This window comes from Macaca thibetana, chromosome 6 (assembly GCF_024542745.1).
Source record: "Macaca thibetana thibetana isolate TM-01 chromosome 6, ASM2454274v1, whole genome shotgun sequence".
NCBI classification, from domain to species: domain Eukaryota; kingdom Metazoa; phylum Chordata; class Mammalia; order Primates; family Cercopithecidae; genus Macaca; species Macaca thibetana.
Window position 1 is genome coordinate 30950953 of NC_065583.1, and position 16811 is coordinate 30967763.

The window sequence follows — 16811 nt, forward strand, 5'->3', positions numbered from 1 at the left end:
AGCCGCTGCAGGAAAATTATCCTCATTCCTGCCCTTCCTTCCTTCCGCGCGGCGCACACTGTGCGCTCCCCACACGCTGTCATGGGATCTCACTGCAGCCTAGGTGGTGTTCCATCTGCCCCTGTCATCTCTAACAAATGAAAAACCGAGGCCTAGACGAGGAACACGGGCCTAGCTCAGCCACTACTAACGTGCTGAGTGACTCCAGCTGTCTTTTCCTCACTCTGAGTCTCAGTTTCCCCACCTGTAAGATTGGGAGGTCAAATTCTATCCAAGGCTTCAGTCTCTACCTCCCAAGCTCCATGAGGTCAGCAGCCACATCTGTTTTGTCCAGTGCCACGTCCCCAGCACCCCCATGTAGCCAGCACTCAATACATTTAATGAGAGGGTCCTGCCCCATCGGTTGCTTGGGACACCACAGTGATTTGTTGCCGCTAATGATTAAAAGGCAGACGAGAGTGGGAAATGGGCTTTTTTTTTTGACCAAGCAAGATAATGTGGCTTTCTCTCACTGCCTTCTCACGTGCCCTCTTTGGCAGAGATAGGAATGGGGTTAGCTGTGGTGCAGCTGGAGCTGCACGGAGCTCCCAGTCGCTCCTATCTCTCCACAGCTGTTCATCTGGGCATGCCCATGGGGCTGTGATGAATTATTATGAATCATGGAAAAATATGGTCAGGAGCCCTTGTACTAAGGACCTGAGGGGTCTCCAGTGACTCCAGTAGTCCAAGGGAAAAGGAACACAAGCTTACCTGGTGTCTGGGCCACTCTGGACCCAGGGCCCGGGCTGGGGCTGGCTGTCATCACCTGCCGGGCCTTCACTACATCCCGGTCCTGGCTGGCCCTGCCGTCGTGCTGGGACGCCCCTTGTTCCTCTCTGGAGCAGCTGGGTGGTTGGATGCCCAGGGCTTTGGGCAGCTGCGGTGTACCCTTGGTGACTCTGCAGGCAGAGTTGTCCCCACTCCTGCTGACCCCCTCATCCTCTTCCAGGTCGGTAGGCCCCGCCTCTCCCTGCAGGCCCTCCTCACCGCTGCTCTCGTCGGCTTCCAGAGCCAGACACCTGTAGCTTCCATCAGGGATCTGGAAGGCGCAGGGGGTAGGCCTCCCTTCGCTGGGCGCAAGGGGCGGAGATGGGAGGTGAGGACCCAGCATGGTGCTGTTCCTCCTCAGCGATGCAGGGAAGCAGGCTCCTGGGCCTGGGTGAGGGCCTGGGCTGGGGCCACCTGTGTGAGCCCTGGTCTCTGCTCCTTGCACAGCCTCCTCTGACTCTGCAGTTTTGCCGTCCTCCGCTGATTCACAGAATTGGGGTGAGGTCTGGCTGAGGCGAAAGATAAGTCCTTCCTGGGTTAGTGAAGTGATGGACCTCCAATCCCTCTTCTTAACCGGTCTCTGGTGCGAGGCCCCTTCAGTGCAATCTATCTGCACAGGGAAGAAAGAAACAGCACATGAGACAGCTCACTGGGGGTTCCAGGCTGAATTTCTGAGGCCTGTTCATCTTCAGGTGACCCTGAGAACTGGCCAGCAGCATTTGGGGTGCAGATTCCACACTTCCATAGGGAAGTGTTTCGAAAGCTCCAGTCATTTAACATCCTGGATTTTCACCACATCCCCATGCTACCTGAAACTTTATTTAATATTTTTCCTTTAATCAACTTGAAATCACTTACTTCTGTTACTTTAGAATTACCTTAAGTAGCATTTGCAGAGAAACCACAAGTATATTGTGCTCAGTCCTTTTCCCCCAGTGCACATTAAATAAATATCTAGTTATTTAACAACATGTATCTAGACACCACCTAGAAAGAATTCGCTCATGTCCCAGCAAAGGTACCTACGCCACAGGAATCACAGGAGTGGTGTGACCTCAGATGCAAACTGGGGATAGGAGCCCTTGAAGGAGGTTGTGCAACAAGAAACACGGTGCAGGCCGGGGGTGGTGGCTCATGTCTGTGATCCCAGCACTTTGGGAGGCTGAGGCGGGTGGATCACCTGAGGTCAAGAGTTCAAGACCAGCCTGGCCAGCATGATGAAACCCTATCTCTACTAAAAATACAAAAATTAGCTGGGCATGATGGTAGGCACCTGTAATCCCAGCTGCTTGGGAGGCTGAGGCAGGAGAATTGCTTGAACCCAGGAGGTGGAGGTTGCAGTGAACCGAGATCGCCCCATTGTACTCCAGCCTGGGCAACAGAGCAAAAAACTCTGTTTAAAAAAAAAAAAAAAAAAAGATGGTGCAATGGCATGCTTTCAGTTTCTGTGCCCAGGCGTTTCAGTTAGAATCCTAGCTCTGCCATCTGTGTGACAATCAGCAAGCCAGTCACAGAACTGCTCTAAACCTCCACTTTTCCATCTGTAAAATGGGTATTGTAATATTTCTAACTTCACGTTGCATTGAGGATTACATGAGAAAATGCATGCAGAGGACTTAGCGCAGTTTCTAAGCCATAACTCAATACATGTTGGCTGTTCTTTCATTCCACAAAATTTTTTATGATCCTATTATTTTTCAGACGTCATGAAAAGTACTGGGGATATAGCAGAGGGATAAAGAAGTCTTAAAATGTGGTGAGGAGAGCTGTGAATGATAGCAGGAACAACAATAATCATTGTATGATTATTTATATAAATGTTAAGAATGATGATAATCCAGGCAAGAGGGAATGGAGGCTTTCTATAAGGGATGACGAGGAGGGGGTAGATGGGAAAGATACTTGGGTGGAAGAACTGGCTGGGCTTGGAGGCAGATGGAGAGTGGGTGTGGAGAAGAGGGAGGAGCCTAGGATGCAGCCCAGGTTCCTAGCTCTGGTGACAGCGATTTTGTTAATAGAGATCAGGAATAAATGAGAAGGAGCAGCTGTTTAGTGGAGCAGGGAGATGAGTTAGGTTTCGGATTTCCAGGGGAGATGAGCAGTGGGCGGTTCCACACAGGGGTCTAGAGAACAGGGGAGAATTCCAGGCTGGGGACAAATATCTAGAAATCATTTGTGGAGGCAAAGGGTGGAGGTGGGTGAGATGCCCCAGGATGGGCAGGTAGTGCGTAAGACAGAGCAGATGGCCAATTACACTTGAGAGGAAACCCTGGAAACAAGGGATCTTGCTTAAAGACGGGAGTCTGCTGCTACTTAGCTGTGTGAACTCAGGCAAGTGTGAACGATCTTACTCTCACTTATCCTATTGCAAAATGGGGAGCAGTGAGAATCCTGAAAATTGTGAAAGTCTGTGGACATGGGTGATCTGAGGACCTGGACTGACCTCAGCTGCTGTGGTCATGCCTCCGCCCCCAAGCAGGGGTCAGGCACCTCCCACCGCAACAGGCTGGGTCAAGGTCTTGGTTTCTGGCTGGGACTGTGCCAGGACAGTCTGGCAGGCAGGCAGACAGATAAGCGCATTTCCAAGCCCCAGGGCGAATCAGAGCCGGCCAGGGGAAAGGCAAACGACTGTCCGGATCAGAAAGATAACCAGGCACCTGTTACAGCAGCCTCAGTGGCAGGGAAATGAGGAGAAAGAAGCCCACCTTCTGCCCCGGGGGAAGAACAGAAGCACCTCTTCCATCCTGGGTCATTCACTTAGGTTACTGCAGTACTTTCTCACATCAACCCTGCGAGAGAATTACGTTATTATTATCCCATTTCAGAGGCGAGGAAATTGAGGCTCAGATAGGTGAAGTGACTTCTTGCCTAAGGCACACAGCTCATAAGTGGCCAGGCTGGGATTCTAACCTCGCTCTGACACCTTGACCATGATGGTGGATTCAGAGACCTGGAGGAGAGGCTCCAGGCCCTCATTCATCTCCAGGTACTTTTTCACTCACCAGCTGCTGCCAGATTTCTGCCATTTGGGTTTCAAAGAATCTTAGAATCTCACAAAGGCCAGCAACACTGAGAAGAGCCAGGACTGGCTGTGTGAACTGTGGTAGGTGCCTTCTGCACTCTGGAGTCAGATTCCCGGAGGACACCATGGTGAGACTGAGCCAGATGATGCTGGAGGATCCGTCCAACTCTGACATTGCAGGATCCCCTGATTCTAAGCACTTGGATAGCCCCTCTGTCATCCCCTCAGCGTAGAGCCAGATGGCTGGAGGCAGAAGGAGTGGGTGTGGGGAGGGGGCAGGGCTCCTCTGACTCCCCACAGGGGCCTCGCCTCACTCTATCCCTGCTTCTGTTTTGATGTATTTGACGGTGGCCACGGTTTCCAGGAAAGAAGAGAGAGGCGGAAAAGTTAACTTTCCGCCACCCACACAAATATTTTTGGCCGGCGTTGTCTTCACGCTGCCAAGCCAGGAGGGAGGAGTTGGCAGGAGCACTCCAATTCAAGGTTCCCTCCTAAGGAGGAAGGAGGACTCCCAACCCAGTCGGGTAACTTGGGCAGGCCCTGTGCAGGCCTAAGCCCTGCAGCACCCACCTCTGTGCAGGAGCTGTGGGGGTCGGGGCCCAAAACAATAATAGCGGCTGCCACTAAAAGCACCTGCTAGGCGCTGAACCCAGCCCTTTACCTGACACTCCTGCTGTGTGAGTGCTGTCTACAGAGGAGGAAACTGAGGCACGGAGAGGTAAGTATTGTGTTCAGAGTCACACGGGTGGGGAATGGCAAAGCAGGATGTGAATGGAGGCAGCTGAGGTCTGTGCTTATACTCACTGCTCTCAGCAACTGCAGACTCCAGGGACCCCCACAGCCCCTGGGGTTGCTGGACTCAGCCACGGCAACCCATCCATGAGGGTGGATCTCCTCTGTGGGTAGGACAGCACCTGCCGCAGTCTCCACAAACATGGGAGGGAGTCCTACCAACTTCTAATTCCATTTCCCCCAGATTCATGACCCTCATCTGGACACAGGCTCTAAAATACTTGAGCCTTGGCAGAAAGGGCTGATAGAGTCCACAGAACATGCTGTCCTCATCTCAGAGAGGTGAACTCTGAACCCAGAGGGGAAGGATTTACCTGCAGTTGTATGGCAAGCCAGAGGTAGGCGTGGCACTGGAACCCAGGTACCCAGACCCTCCAACTCTAGCTCCTTACATAAGCCCTGCTCCCTCTGAGGGTCAGCCTCCCCTTCTCCCTCCCTTTCACCTTTGCACAAGTCCAAGCAGGGGATCCCAGGACCAGAGGACTGGCTGAGCATCAGGTGCTCCACAGTCTGAGGGCTGGCCAAGACGCCCCAGGGCTCCAACTGTTGGCTTCTGCAATGGCCTTGGGGACGCTCGCATCCCTTCCGCTGCTGTGTGTGTGTTGGGGGAAGGGCACTGGCTTTGGCATCAGGTCTGGGTTGGAATTCTCACCCAGTGGCTGCCTGACCCTGGACCTGTCTCTTGTCTTTCTGAGCTTCACTTTTACTGCCTGCAAGACAAGGCTTAAAACACGATCTACTTCCCAGGGTGGTTGTAGGGATTAATAGAGAAAATATGGGCTTATTCCTTCACCCAGTGGGGAATGAGGAAGCACTGCTGTGTGCTGCTCACCGGCTGGGCTCTACAGAGGCTTGGTGAGCCTGGCATTCGGGGCCCCAAGTGCTTGGTGTGCACAGACTGCAGTGATTATAAGGCACAGTCCAGCCTCCTTCTGATTCCCCATCATCTGCAGGGTCCCCATAGGTCAAAAGAGCCTCCCTGGTGCTGTAGAAGAAGGGAAAGGGAGTGAGGGGTGCTGAGCATCAGGGCTTAAGTAGGTGCATTGCAGAGGTCAGGGCATGGGGTCCTTGTTTCGACTCTGCCGTTGACTCACTGAGTCATGCTGGGGAAAATCACAAGATCTAATTGTATAGGTGGAAGACTATAGGGCGGAGAAGGGAGAAGCAGCCCAGGAAGACTAGACCCTCATTCCTCCAAAAGCCCTACTGCCCATGGCTCCCTACCTGACCTCCCCACCTGCTGTCTCTTCCTGTTTCCATCCTATACAAAGTCTGATCCATTGTCCTAGAGTGTGGCTCTGAATGTGTTGCTCACCTGCTCAAGAGCATTCCATGGCTCCCAATTGCTCACAGATAAAGCAACACTGCAAATGCAGACTCAAAGCCAAATCTTATGATTCTTGGCTGAGGGGAATGAGGAAGGGCTTCCTAGGGTAAAGATCATCCATCGAGGCCCAGTGAAGGCAAGAAGGCAGCACCACTGGGGATGACTCTGAAGAACCAGGCGGGCTTGGATAGGCTGAGATTAGGGCATGTATGGAAGGGCTGAGAAGGTGACTAGTTTGTGACAGGCTTTGGTTGCCTAGGCTCTCTCCTGCTTGCTGGAGAGATAAAGTAGGGGCGTGGGCAGCCCTACAGGGTTGGGGAAACCACTGCAAGGCCCAGCTCTGTGGGTTTGGGTTGGAGGCAGCATGGCCAGAACAGAAGGCAGGGGACTGAAAAAAGGGCTGGCAGGCAGAGGTCCCAGCAAGAGGAGAATTTTGGAGTAATTTCTTCAGCAGCTGGCACAGGGCCAGGCACATAAAGCAACAGGCCAGGACCAGTGGCTCATGCCTGTAATCTGAGCACTTTGGGAGGCCAAGGTGAGATGATCACCTGAGCCCAAGAGTTTGAGACCAGCCTGGGCAATATAGTGAGACCCCTGTCTCTACAAAAAAATTAAATATTAGCCAGGCATTGTGGCACACACCTGTAGTCCCAGCTACTTGAAAGGCTGAGCCAGAGGAGTGTTCGAGCCCAGGAGGTCAAGGCTGCAGTGAGCCATGATTGTGCCACTGCACTCCAGCCTGGGCAGCAGAGTAAGACCCAGTCTCAGAAAAAAAAAAAAAAAAAGAAAGAAAGAAAGAAAGAAAAGAAGAACAAAACACAAAACCAGTAACAATGATAATATGTGGAGTGTTTACTCTGTCAGGTGCTATTCAGACACTTCATTTGCAGCAGCTCATTTGATCCTCATCACACCCTATAAGGAAGGTGCTATTATTATCCCCATTGTGCAGATAAGGAAATGGAGCTTCGATGACTTGCCAAGTTCACACAGCTAGTGAGTGATTGAGTCAAGGTTCACGTCCTGATGGTCTAGTTCCAAATGTCACTCTTATCCATAAGGCTGTACTATTTTAATGGTATAAGTAGTTGCTGAGTGAAAGAATGAAAGGATGAATGAATGAAAGAGAGGAATGGGAAATGGAGGGATGGGAGGGAGAAAGGAGCTTCTCTCCGATGTCTGGTACATTGCCTGGCATATTGTAGATGCGTAATATTTATCAAATGAAACAATACATGTGGGGTGGCCAAGAGATTAACTGCAGGTGTAACCTAGGAGCAAAACTGAGGCACCCTGGGAAAAAAGGTGACTCTGAACAGGTTCAGATGGCTCAGGTGCACCTGCCCACCGGACTCCTGTCTGGAAGCACCCTCGGCACCAGTCTGGGGTAGGGGAACTGTCTGGCCTGTCCACAGCTGAGTTCTTGCTGACAACAGGAAGAAAGCTTTTGTTGTCCTTGAGAATTTGACCTATGTTCCTGCCTTAGTGTTTCTCTCCCAAGGAGGGGATGAGAGCCAAGGTGGGGGGTTTCTTCCTCATGGCTTCAAAGGCGGGGAATCCCAAGCCTTTCCAACCTCCAGAGCTAGTAAGCGTGAGAAACCCCAGCATTTTCCATTACCTTGCTCTGCATTCTTAGAAGAATCGCTTTCTTTTACCAGGCCTCAGTTTCTCCAGCTGAGAAAGGCCTTGGGCAAAGTGGTTAGTGGGAGTGGTAGCAGCAAGGTTGCTGCTACACTTGAATTCTCCTTGGCCTTGCCCATTTTGTGTTTTCCTGTTGGGGTAGTCAGTCCCAGAGGGATGTCCACTAGGATCCCATGGTCCCAATCCTTTCCTCTAGTCCTTTAGGACAGACTGACCAATCTCGGCATCCTTCCTCCCTTCCTCAGCGGCCATCAGCATCAACCATCCCGGCTGCCCAGCCTGCTCTGACCTCTTCTCCTTCCCCCCTAGTCCTCTCCTGCCCTCCATTTCTGCCCACCTCCTGGGGCAGAAGGGACCAGTGTTAGATGGGCATGAGGTGGAGCTGGGGGGACCCCCAGGAGCCATAGGAAACCAGCCCTTGGTACTAGGTAGTGGTGAGAGGTTGGGAAGAACTTCCAGCTGGGCACACTGGGTGGTCTCAGGAGAGATAAGGTTTCAGTTCAGCCTCAGAATAGTGGGTAACTTCAGATGAGTCTCTGCATCTTACTGAATTTCAGGTGCCCTCTTGGTAGAATGGAGACTCAGCCATTCATTTACTCATTTGTTCACTCAACGCATATTCACAGAATGCCTGCTAAGTGCCATCACTATTTTAAGTGCTGGCAGTACACAGTGAACAAAAGAGAAAGAAACTCTGCCCACGTGAAGCTCACATGTTAGCTGGGGTGGGCAGATAAATAAATAAGAAAGTATGTCAAATGGTGTTAAATGCAATGGAAAAATAAGCCAGAAAAGTGACCTGGGAGTGCTGTGTGTCATTAAGATAAAGAAACTGTGGTATGAGCATAACAAACCTTAACAGATGTCATTCCATGTTTTGTATAGCATATGCATTTCAAGTTCACTATTATGCTAAATTCTCATATGCAATTATAAAAAAAACATAAACCAACATTAGGTGGCAAACTTAGAAACATAAGCCCTGGCCGGGCGCGGTGGCTCAAGCCTGTAATCCCAGCACTTTGGGAGGCCGAGACGGGCGGATCACGAGGTCAGGAGATCGAGACCATCCTGGCTAATATGGTGAAACCCCGTCTCTACTAAAAATACAAAAAACTAGCCGGGCGAGGTGGCGGCGCCTGTAGTCCCAGCTACTCGGGAGGCTGAGGCAGGAGAATGGCGTAAACCCGGGAGGCGGAGCTTGCAGTGAGCTGAGATCCGGCCACTGCACTCCAGCCTGGGCGACAAAGCGAGACTCCGTCTCAAAAAAAAAAAAAAAAAAAAAAAAAAAAAAAAAAAAGAAACATAAGCCCTGCAAACCCCTGGGAGACATATTTCTCATGCTAATATTTTGATTATTCAATTGTTCACCATTTTAGAACCTTCCTATTCCATTCTGAATATGTCTACTATTTAGAAATGAGTATTTTTTGTAATCCTGTGTATAAAAAATAAGATTTCATATGTTAGCATTCTTTTTTTAGAACATTCTTTTCCAAGTTCATTATTGGTAGAGCATCTCCTCACTGTAAAACACATGATATGCAATGAGTTTGAGGACAATAATAATGATATCATATTGCTGTGAGGATTAAATAAGGCAACCTGTGAACATGCTCAATAGAGACAGCTGTTGTTATTATAATTATTGGTTTTTGTGAAGTGGTGACTGAGGGCATTACAAGAGCTAGCATTTATTGAATATTGAGCATGTGCTGGGCACTGTGTCAATCTTGTTTCTTGTTTCTTCCTCACAATAACACAGCGAGGCAGGCACTACTGTTACCCCCCAGTTAACAGATTGAGGAAGCGGAGGTTCACAGAGGGTGAGTCTGCGCCCATGATCCCAGAGCAGGAAAACGACCAAGCTGGAACCTCACAGGTGTCTGGGGCCTGGCGTGGTCACTGGAGGTTTTCTGAGGGTCTGGGGAGGGGCCGTTTCACACAGCACAGAGTCCGTCGTTCTAGCTCTGGCTCTGCCATGCCCACTGTGACCGTGGCCACATGCCTCCACTCTTGGGCTTTGGTGACCCCCACTGCACAATGACAGGGCTGGGCCTGGGGTCTCAAAATGCTCTTCCAGCTTTAGACTGCCTGTGGAACCCGGCACCCAGGATGCTGGGGGACTCAAGCCTGTTCCAAGTGGACTCACTGAAGCCAGCCTGCTCACAGAATCAGCCAAGTCCCCAGTACGTCACATCTATTTCTGCCCTGCTGGGTTTATAAATACATGGGCCAGGGAATCAGCTTCAGAGGAACTAGGGAGACTGAAGTCATGGCTATAAATACGGGGCTGAGACTGGCTGGGTCAGGCAGGGGTGTGGCAGGGCAGAGGCCACTCTGCACACAGTCCAGTCTCCCTTGGCCACACCAGAAAATGGGGGCTCAGATGGAGAAGGACTTGCCCAATGCCATGCAGTCAGCGTAGGGGGAGAGGGCTAGCACACAGGGCCCAGGTTCTGAGACTGCTTCTCACTGCCACCCCCTGCCACATTCACAGTGCCCCCTCACCCTGTCCCCCAGTTTAAACAAGAGACTGAGACTGATACTACGATTTCAGTTTCTATAATAAACTTATGCTGATAACATACTGCTTTTTATCTGTTGCATACACTGGGGCTCCCAAATATTGCACTGCAGAAAGGGTTCAAGGACTAAAAATTCAGAAAATGCCTAACCAGCCAGGCATGGTGGCTCACGCCGGTAATCCCAGGATTTTGGGAGGCTGAGAGGGGCGGATCACTTGAGGTCAGGAGTTCGAGACCAGCCTGGCCAAAAGAGTGAAACCCCATTTTTACTAAAAATACAAAAATTAGCTGGGCATGGTGGTGCATGCCTGTAATCCCAGCTACTCTGGAGGCTGAGGCAGGAGAATTGCTTGAACCCAGCAGGTGGAGGTTGCAGTGAGCCGAAATAGAGCCATTGCACTCCAGCCTGGGAGACAAAAGTGAAACTCCATCTCAAAAAATTAAAAAAATTAAAAATAAAAATAGAAAATGCTTAACCATGCCTACCAAATGGGATCCCTTCTTCTCCATGCCAAGTGGCCCAGCTGTGTGCTGAAGCCAGCCACACTGTCTCAGCAGCCAATGTACCCTTTCCCAGCTCTGCATTCAGGGACATTGTCAATGGCTTAAAATGGGCCACAGTGGGAGTAGCTACACCACGGAAATTGGCAGGTGCTACAAATCATAGCTCTTTTTCTCCAGAGAGCAAGTTGTTAGACATTTATCCACACACCGCTGGTTAAAACCATGGCCAGTGAATCCCTACCATACCCATTTCCTGACTGGCTGAACTTGCTCCAGTTACCTTTCTTCTGGGAGCCTCCAATCTTTCATCTGTGGAGTGGGAACACTAACCACGCCTGCATCATAGTGACTGTGAGGGCTACCGGAGCTGGTGCCCCTGAGGGTTAGCATGGCAATTCCCAAACTTGTCCAACTCATCAGAATCACCTGAGGATCTTTTACACATTCCAAAGCTCTGGCCGCACCCCAGACAAATTAAATCACAACCTCTGGGGGTAGGACCTGTGTTCAGTGTATTTTGAAGCTTCCCAGATGGTTCCTATGCGCAGGTAGGTTTGGGAACCCTCACTCTTTACAAGCACTATGTAGCTGCCCAGAGATCATACAGGGATGGGGAAAGTGCAGACCCCACATCACTGTTCCATTGTTTAACTCCTGGGGTTTCAGGGGAAAAAAAGCTGTATTAAGAATAGTGGGTTTTCAAAGGATTATAAGCCATACTGCTATAAAGACACACACACACGTATGTTTATTGCAGCACTATTCACAATAGCAAAGACTTGGAACCAACCCAAATGTCCATCAATGACAGACTGGATTAAGACAATGTGGCACATATACACCATGAAATACTATGCAGCCATTAAAAAGGATGCATAGTTCATGTCCTTTGTAGGGACATGGATGCAGCTGGAAACCATCATTCTCAGCAAACTATCGCAAGAACAGAAAACCAAATACCGCATGTTCTCACTCATAGGTAGGAATTGAACAATGAGAACACTTGGACACAGGAAGGGGAACATCACACACCCGGGCCTATTGTGGGGCGGGGGAGGGGGGAAGGGGGAGGGATGGCATTAGGAGATATACCTAATGTAAATGACGAGTTAATGGGTGCAGCACACCAACATGGCACGTGTATACGTATGTAACAAACCTGCACGTTGTGCACATGTACCCTAGAACTTAAAGTATAATAATAATAAAAAAAAAGAATAGTGGGTTTTATTCATTTGTTTTTTCTGTTTAAAAGCCTAACCAATCTAAAGGAACCATGGGAGGAGAGGCCTTTACCCTCTCCTTTGCAGATGTGGGCCTGGCTGCCCCAGACTCCAGAACAGATGGGCCACAGGCTTATAGGCCCCGAGGAAGCTTCACTTCATGGGGTACCCAGCTGGCCAGCCAGGGAGACGGAGGGGCTTCGGGCTGGCCTCTCTTCCTCCGCTGGAGAGTCATGCTGGCCCTTTTGGGTCCACGGGCCAAAGGTTCATGAAGTTGGCTCTGCCTGCGAGACATCGAGCTCCTGGCTTGAAGGACTTGGATTAAGAAGGGTGACATCAGTGCACAGTTTATGCCAAGGGCTTAGGGCCTCAGTCCAGTTTCTCCCTGGACCACCACCAACAACAACCAGTGATAAAAATAATCATACTAGTGACTGACATTTATGGATTCTTCCTATACACTAGGCTATACCACAGCGAGCGCCTCGAAAGGCAATACGGTATAGCACTGTGCCATCCAACATAGTGGCCACGAGCCACATGCGCTACCAAGCGCTTGAAATGTGGCTAGCCCACATTGAGATGTGCTGTAAATGAAGAATACACACCACATTTCCAAGACTCAGTACCAAAAAAAGAATGTAAAATGTCTCATTAACAAGTTTTTTTTATTTTTTTATTTTTATTATTATTTTTTTGAGACAGAGTCTTGCTCTGTTGCCCAGGCTGGAGTGCAGTGGCTCGATCTCGGCTCACTGCAAGCTCCGCCTCCCGGGTTCACACCATTCTCCTGCCTCATCCTCCCCAGTAGCTGGGACTACAGGCGCCTGCCACCACGCCTGGCTAATTTTTTGTATTTTTAGTAGAGACAGGGTTTCACCGTATTAGTCAGGATGGTCTCGATCTCCTGACCTCGTGATCCACCCGCCTCGGCCTCCCAAAGTGCTGGGATTACAGGTGTGAACCACCACGCCCGGCAACAAGTTTTTTTCTTACATTTATTACATGCTAACATGATGCTATTCGGAGTTTAAATAAATGCATTATTATAATTGATTTCACGGGCTTCTTTTTTCCACCTTTTTAAAAACCTTTTAGTGTACCTGCTAGATAATGTAATATTACATATGTGTTCACCTTATGTTTCAGGGGACAGCACTGGCATTGCAGTCAGGAGGGCTGGTCTCCACTGCCACACTCCAGCACTGCATTGTGCCACATACCAGCTGTGACACCTGGAACAAGTTATATCACCCTCTGTACCTCAGTTTCTTCATCTGTAAAACTAGAATAATAATAGTACCTACTTCTCATTTAAATGTGCCTGGCAAAGAAAGTCCTCAATAAAGATCAGCTCTCCCGGCAGCCCTTGGCATTGGCCTAAGTGATCCCTTGGGTTATTATGTGCCTCAATAGGTACTGAGCTCCCTGTCACTTGTGGTAAACAAGCAGAGAATGAGAAACTCTTCAGCAGAAATGAACTGACCCCAATATTACAAGAAACCCAGACCAGCACAGAGCATGGTAAGACCATAACCACCTTCACTCTGGACATTCTACCTTTATTAATGCAGCCTAACATCAGATTCGCTTTTTTTTTCTTTCATCAGCTATGTCCCTATTATGCTTATGGTCCACAAAGAAGTCACTAAACAACTGCTACTTTTATGCCATATCTCCCACATCCTGTACCTGGGCAGTTGGCATTTTGAGCTCAGTGGAGGACCTGACACGTATTTAAGTTAGTTTGGCATCATGCTGACAAGGACTCTCAGTAAGGACTGGAGCCCAGACTCAAGTTTATCAAAAGATTATAACCCCTCCCCCTACTCCTAACATTGGATGAAATAAAATAATGGAAGGGAAATACGTTTTGTCAACAGTTATCCAAGGTTACTATTAAGTCCATTCAGGACTCACTTGTTGAGTCTGGCAAGTGTGAGGGCGTCAGATACTGGTCAGGGAAGGGCTGGAGGATAGTATAGGCTCAAGAGTTGGGAGCAGGTCAAGGAAAGGATGACACCAAAAGAGGAGGCTGAAGGGCGCTGAGTCTAACTGTAGATTTGCTCGGTTGGCCAGCTCCTGTCACCTGCCTCTCCTCGTCACTGAAGCTTTGGCTCAGCACACACTCAGAAGTTCAGCCCTGCTCCTTCTAACCCCTGTGACCGTGGGCAGGTCACTTTCTCTCCCTGGACCTGAGAAAGGGCAAAATCATGTTGCTGCTCCACAGGGCATGGCAATACTGGAGGTGAAAGAGCTGGTCCCCACACCTGGTGCAGAGCAAGAGCCCAGTGCTCTGAGACAGTGTGGGGGCGCGGTCCGCCAGCCGGCCCAGTGCTCTGAGACAGTGTGGGGGCGCGGTCCGCCAGCCGGCCCAGTGCTCTGAGACAGTGTGGGGGCGCGGTCCGCCAGCCGACCCAGTGCTCTGAGACAGTGTGGGGGCGCGGTCCGCCAGCCGACCCAGTGCTCTGAGACAGTGTGGGGGCGCGGTCCACCAGCCGGCTCTGCGCGCTGGCAGCTTGCCTTGGAGAAGCCATAAAGGAATGGTGTGGCTTTGGGCAAGTGACTTCCCCTCTTCTCCATGTACAAATCAGGACTAATCACAGTGCCCACCTCATAGAGTGGTTGTTGTGAGGATTAAACAAGTTAATATAAGAGCCTAGAACAGAGCCTGACACGTGGCGATGCCCAGTATACAGTAGGTGTTATTATTGCAGTGAGGGAGTTGAGCCTGACTAAGTTGTTGGGGCAGAGGGGAGCAGGTTGAACGAGAAGTAGCTACAGAAATACACCATCCCAGCATCTGTCCTCCAGCTTGGAGCTTCTCTGCTGTGTGTCTGTGCGCGCATGCGTGTCTACCTCTGTCTGTGTGTTTATGTATTCACTGTGTATATTTGTATGTGAATCTTGTGTTTATGTGGATATCTGCATGATATCTGCATGATATCCACGTGCGTGTATGTTTGTGTGCATGTGTATATGTCTGGGCGTGTATCTGTGTCTGTGTGTCTATACTTGTTTCTATGTGACATTTTGTATATATGTGTCTGTGTGTAATCTGTGTAATTGTTTCTTTGTGTGTATCTATGTAACTGTGTGTAAGGGTGATGTATATGTGTCTCTGGGTATGTATGTATGAATCTGTGTGTCTCTGTGTGTGTGTGTCTATGTATATCTATCTGTGTGTATTTGTGTGTCTGTGTGACTGTTTAGTCATGTGTTTGTGCCTGTATTTATGTGTGTGTCTGCATGTGTCTCTGTGTATCAGTGTGTGCTTATCTGTCAGTGTGTGCATGTTTGTGTGTGTGTGTGTGTGTGTGTGCATGTGGTGGGGGTGGTTGGAGTCTGTCTGCAGAGCTGCTGGGAGTGGCCCAGGAGGTGGTTCAGCCAGACCAAACAACCCCAGCGAGCTTGCAGCTCCAGGCTTTTCTCCTGACTCTGTTTGCTTTCTTCCTCTGCTTTCCGGTCCCCTTTAACCCATTCCTGCTCCAGTGGAGCTGGGAAGGAGGCCCTGTCTGGGTAGGTACCAAGGGCCTCCCCTTCCCCTCTCCCCATAAGGTTTTCTACCTTCTTGCCTCCACCCCTCCATCCCTGCCTTGTTGCCACGTTGATCCCACAGAGGCCCCTTCCCTGTCTGAGCCTCAGTTTTCTGAGTTTCCTCATCTCTTTAAATATCCTTCAGGCATGAACCATCACACCATTCCTGCTGTCAGTGACAAGGAAAAGCGCTAGTCCTGACCACCTGCCAACCTGGGAGACTCGGGCAAAACATTCCAAGAAGTGCTTTTGGTAGTGTTTATGGCAAGATTTGAGACCAGCCTCAGGGAGAGCCAGGGCCTCTGGCCATCTAACCTCACTACTCACAAAGGCTGTGGCCCCAACTTGGGACTATCAGAGGGGAGCAATTTGAGGAGCAAAGGCCTCTGGGTTTCCATTCAGCTAGAAGAGTGTTCATTGAGCACCTACCATGTGCCAGGAGCTTAGGGTTGGCTCATTTAATCCGCATAACTGCCTTGTGAGGTAGGTGTTATTCCTGCCCACTTTACAGATGCGGAACCTAAGACTTGGTGGGATTAGTAACCTGCTGGAAGTTATAGAGCCAGTGGGGGCGGGGATGGGACTGGAACCCAGGCCTGGGAAAGAGTTGGTGCTCTTCCCTCATCTTAGCGCACACCACTTGCGGCTGTGTTCCCCCCTCTGTAAAATGTCAATCATACCCCCTCCTTAAGCCAGCAGAGTTATCAGCAGGCTTGATGCCTTTGAGCTACAATTTGTTCAGTGCCAGCTGCAGTGTGTGCCAGGGCTTCTGTGCCGCCACCCCGTGAATTTGCACAACAACCCATTTTGCAGGTCAGGAAGGTGGAGTTGAGACGTAGTCGCCTGGCAAGCTCCCACAGCTGCTACAGGAGCAGAACACGGGGTCACCTAGCTTCTCTTTTTCTTTTTGCCTCACCCAGCAGCTAACTTCAGTTTTCCCTTGCCTAAAGTTAACATTGCCACAAATAGATCTGGATGTGACTCTGTAGATAAACTGCTTTGTTGCCACTTCCACACACTGCCCCTACCAAACCTAGGAAAAAGAAATCAAAGTAAAATCTAAGGAAGTCAAGAGCCCAGAGCATCACTGTCAGTGAAGAAGTTCTAGAATCTTCAGCCTCCATCTGCACCCCATTCCTTAGCCCACCGGGGTGGCTTACTTAACCAGACCACAGTTATGGGAACAGTTTTGCTTTTAAATGAGAATGTTTCTTGGGGACGGAGTTGCTCTTTAAGCACTCATCCTCCCCACATAGCAGTGCCACCTCCCACTCCCTGGTCAGGCAGATCTCTCTGTAACGATGCCCATGCCAGGACAGCATGAAGCAGATCTCTGTTTGCCCTTGGCCTTGGGTATAGCTGCTAGTGGTTCAGCAGGACACACAAGGCCACTGAAGGCCAGTTAGAATGTGGCATGTTCTGCAGGCAGA

At 50.0% G+C, this 16811-nt stretch overlaps 2 protein-coding genes across 3 annotated transcripts in view; one reads left to right on the plus strand and one right to left on the minus strand.

Annotated features, from left to right (window-relative positions):
- SYNPO (synaptopodin) overlaps window positions 1–1409 on the minus strand; it is a 41023-nt gene extending 39614 nt beyond the window's left edge. The window contains exon 1 of the mRNA XM_050793636.1: window positions 751–1409. Within this exon, the coding sequence (XP_050649593.1) occupies window positions 751–1150 (400 nt within the window). The 5' untranslated portion in view covers window positions 1151–1409. The remainder of the gene's footprint in view (window positions 1–750) is intronic.
- Window positions 1–16811, plus strand: part of RPS14 (ribosomal protein S14) — a 520685-nt gene that overhangs the window by 343259 nt on the left and 160615 nt on the right. The gene's annotated exons all lie outside the window — the stretch shown is intronic.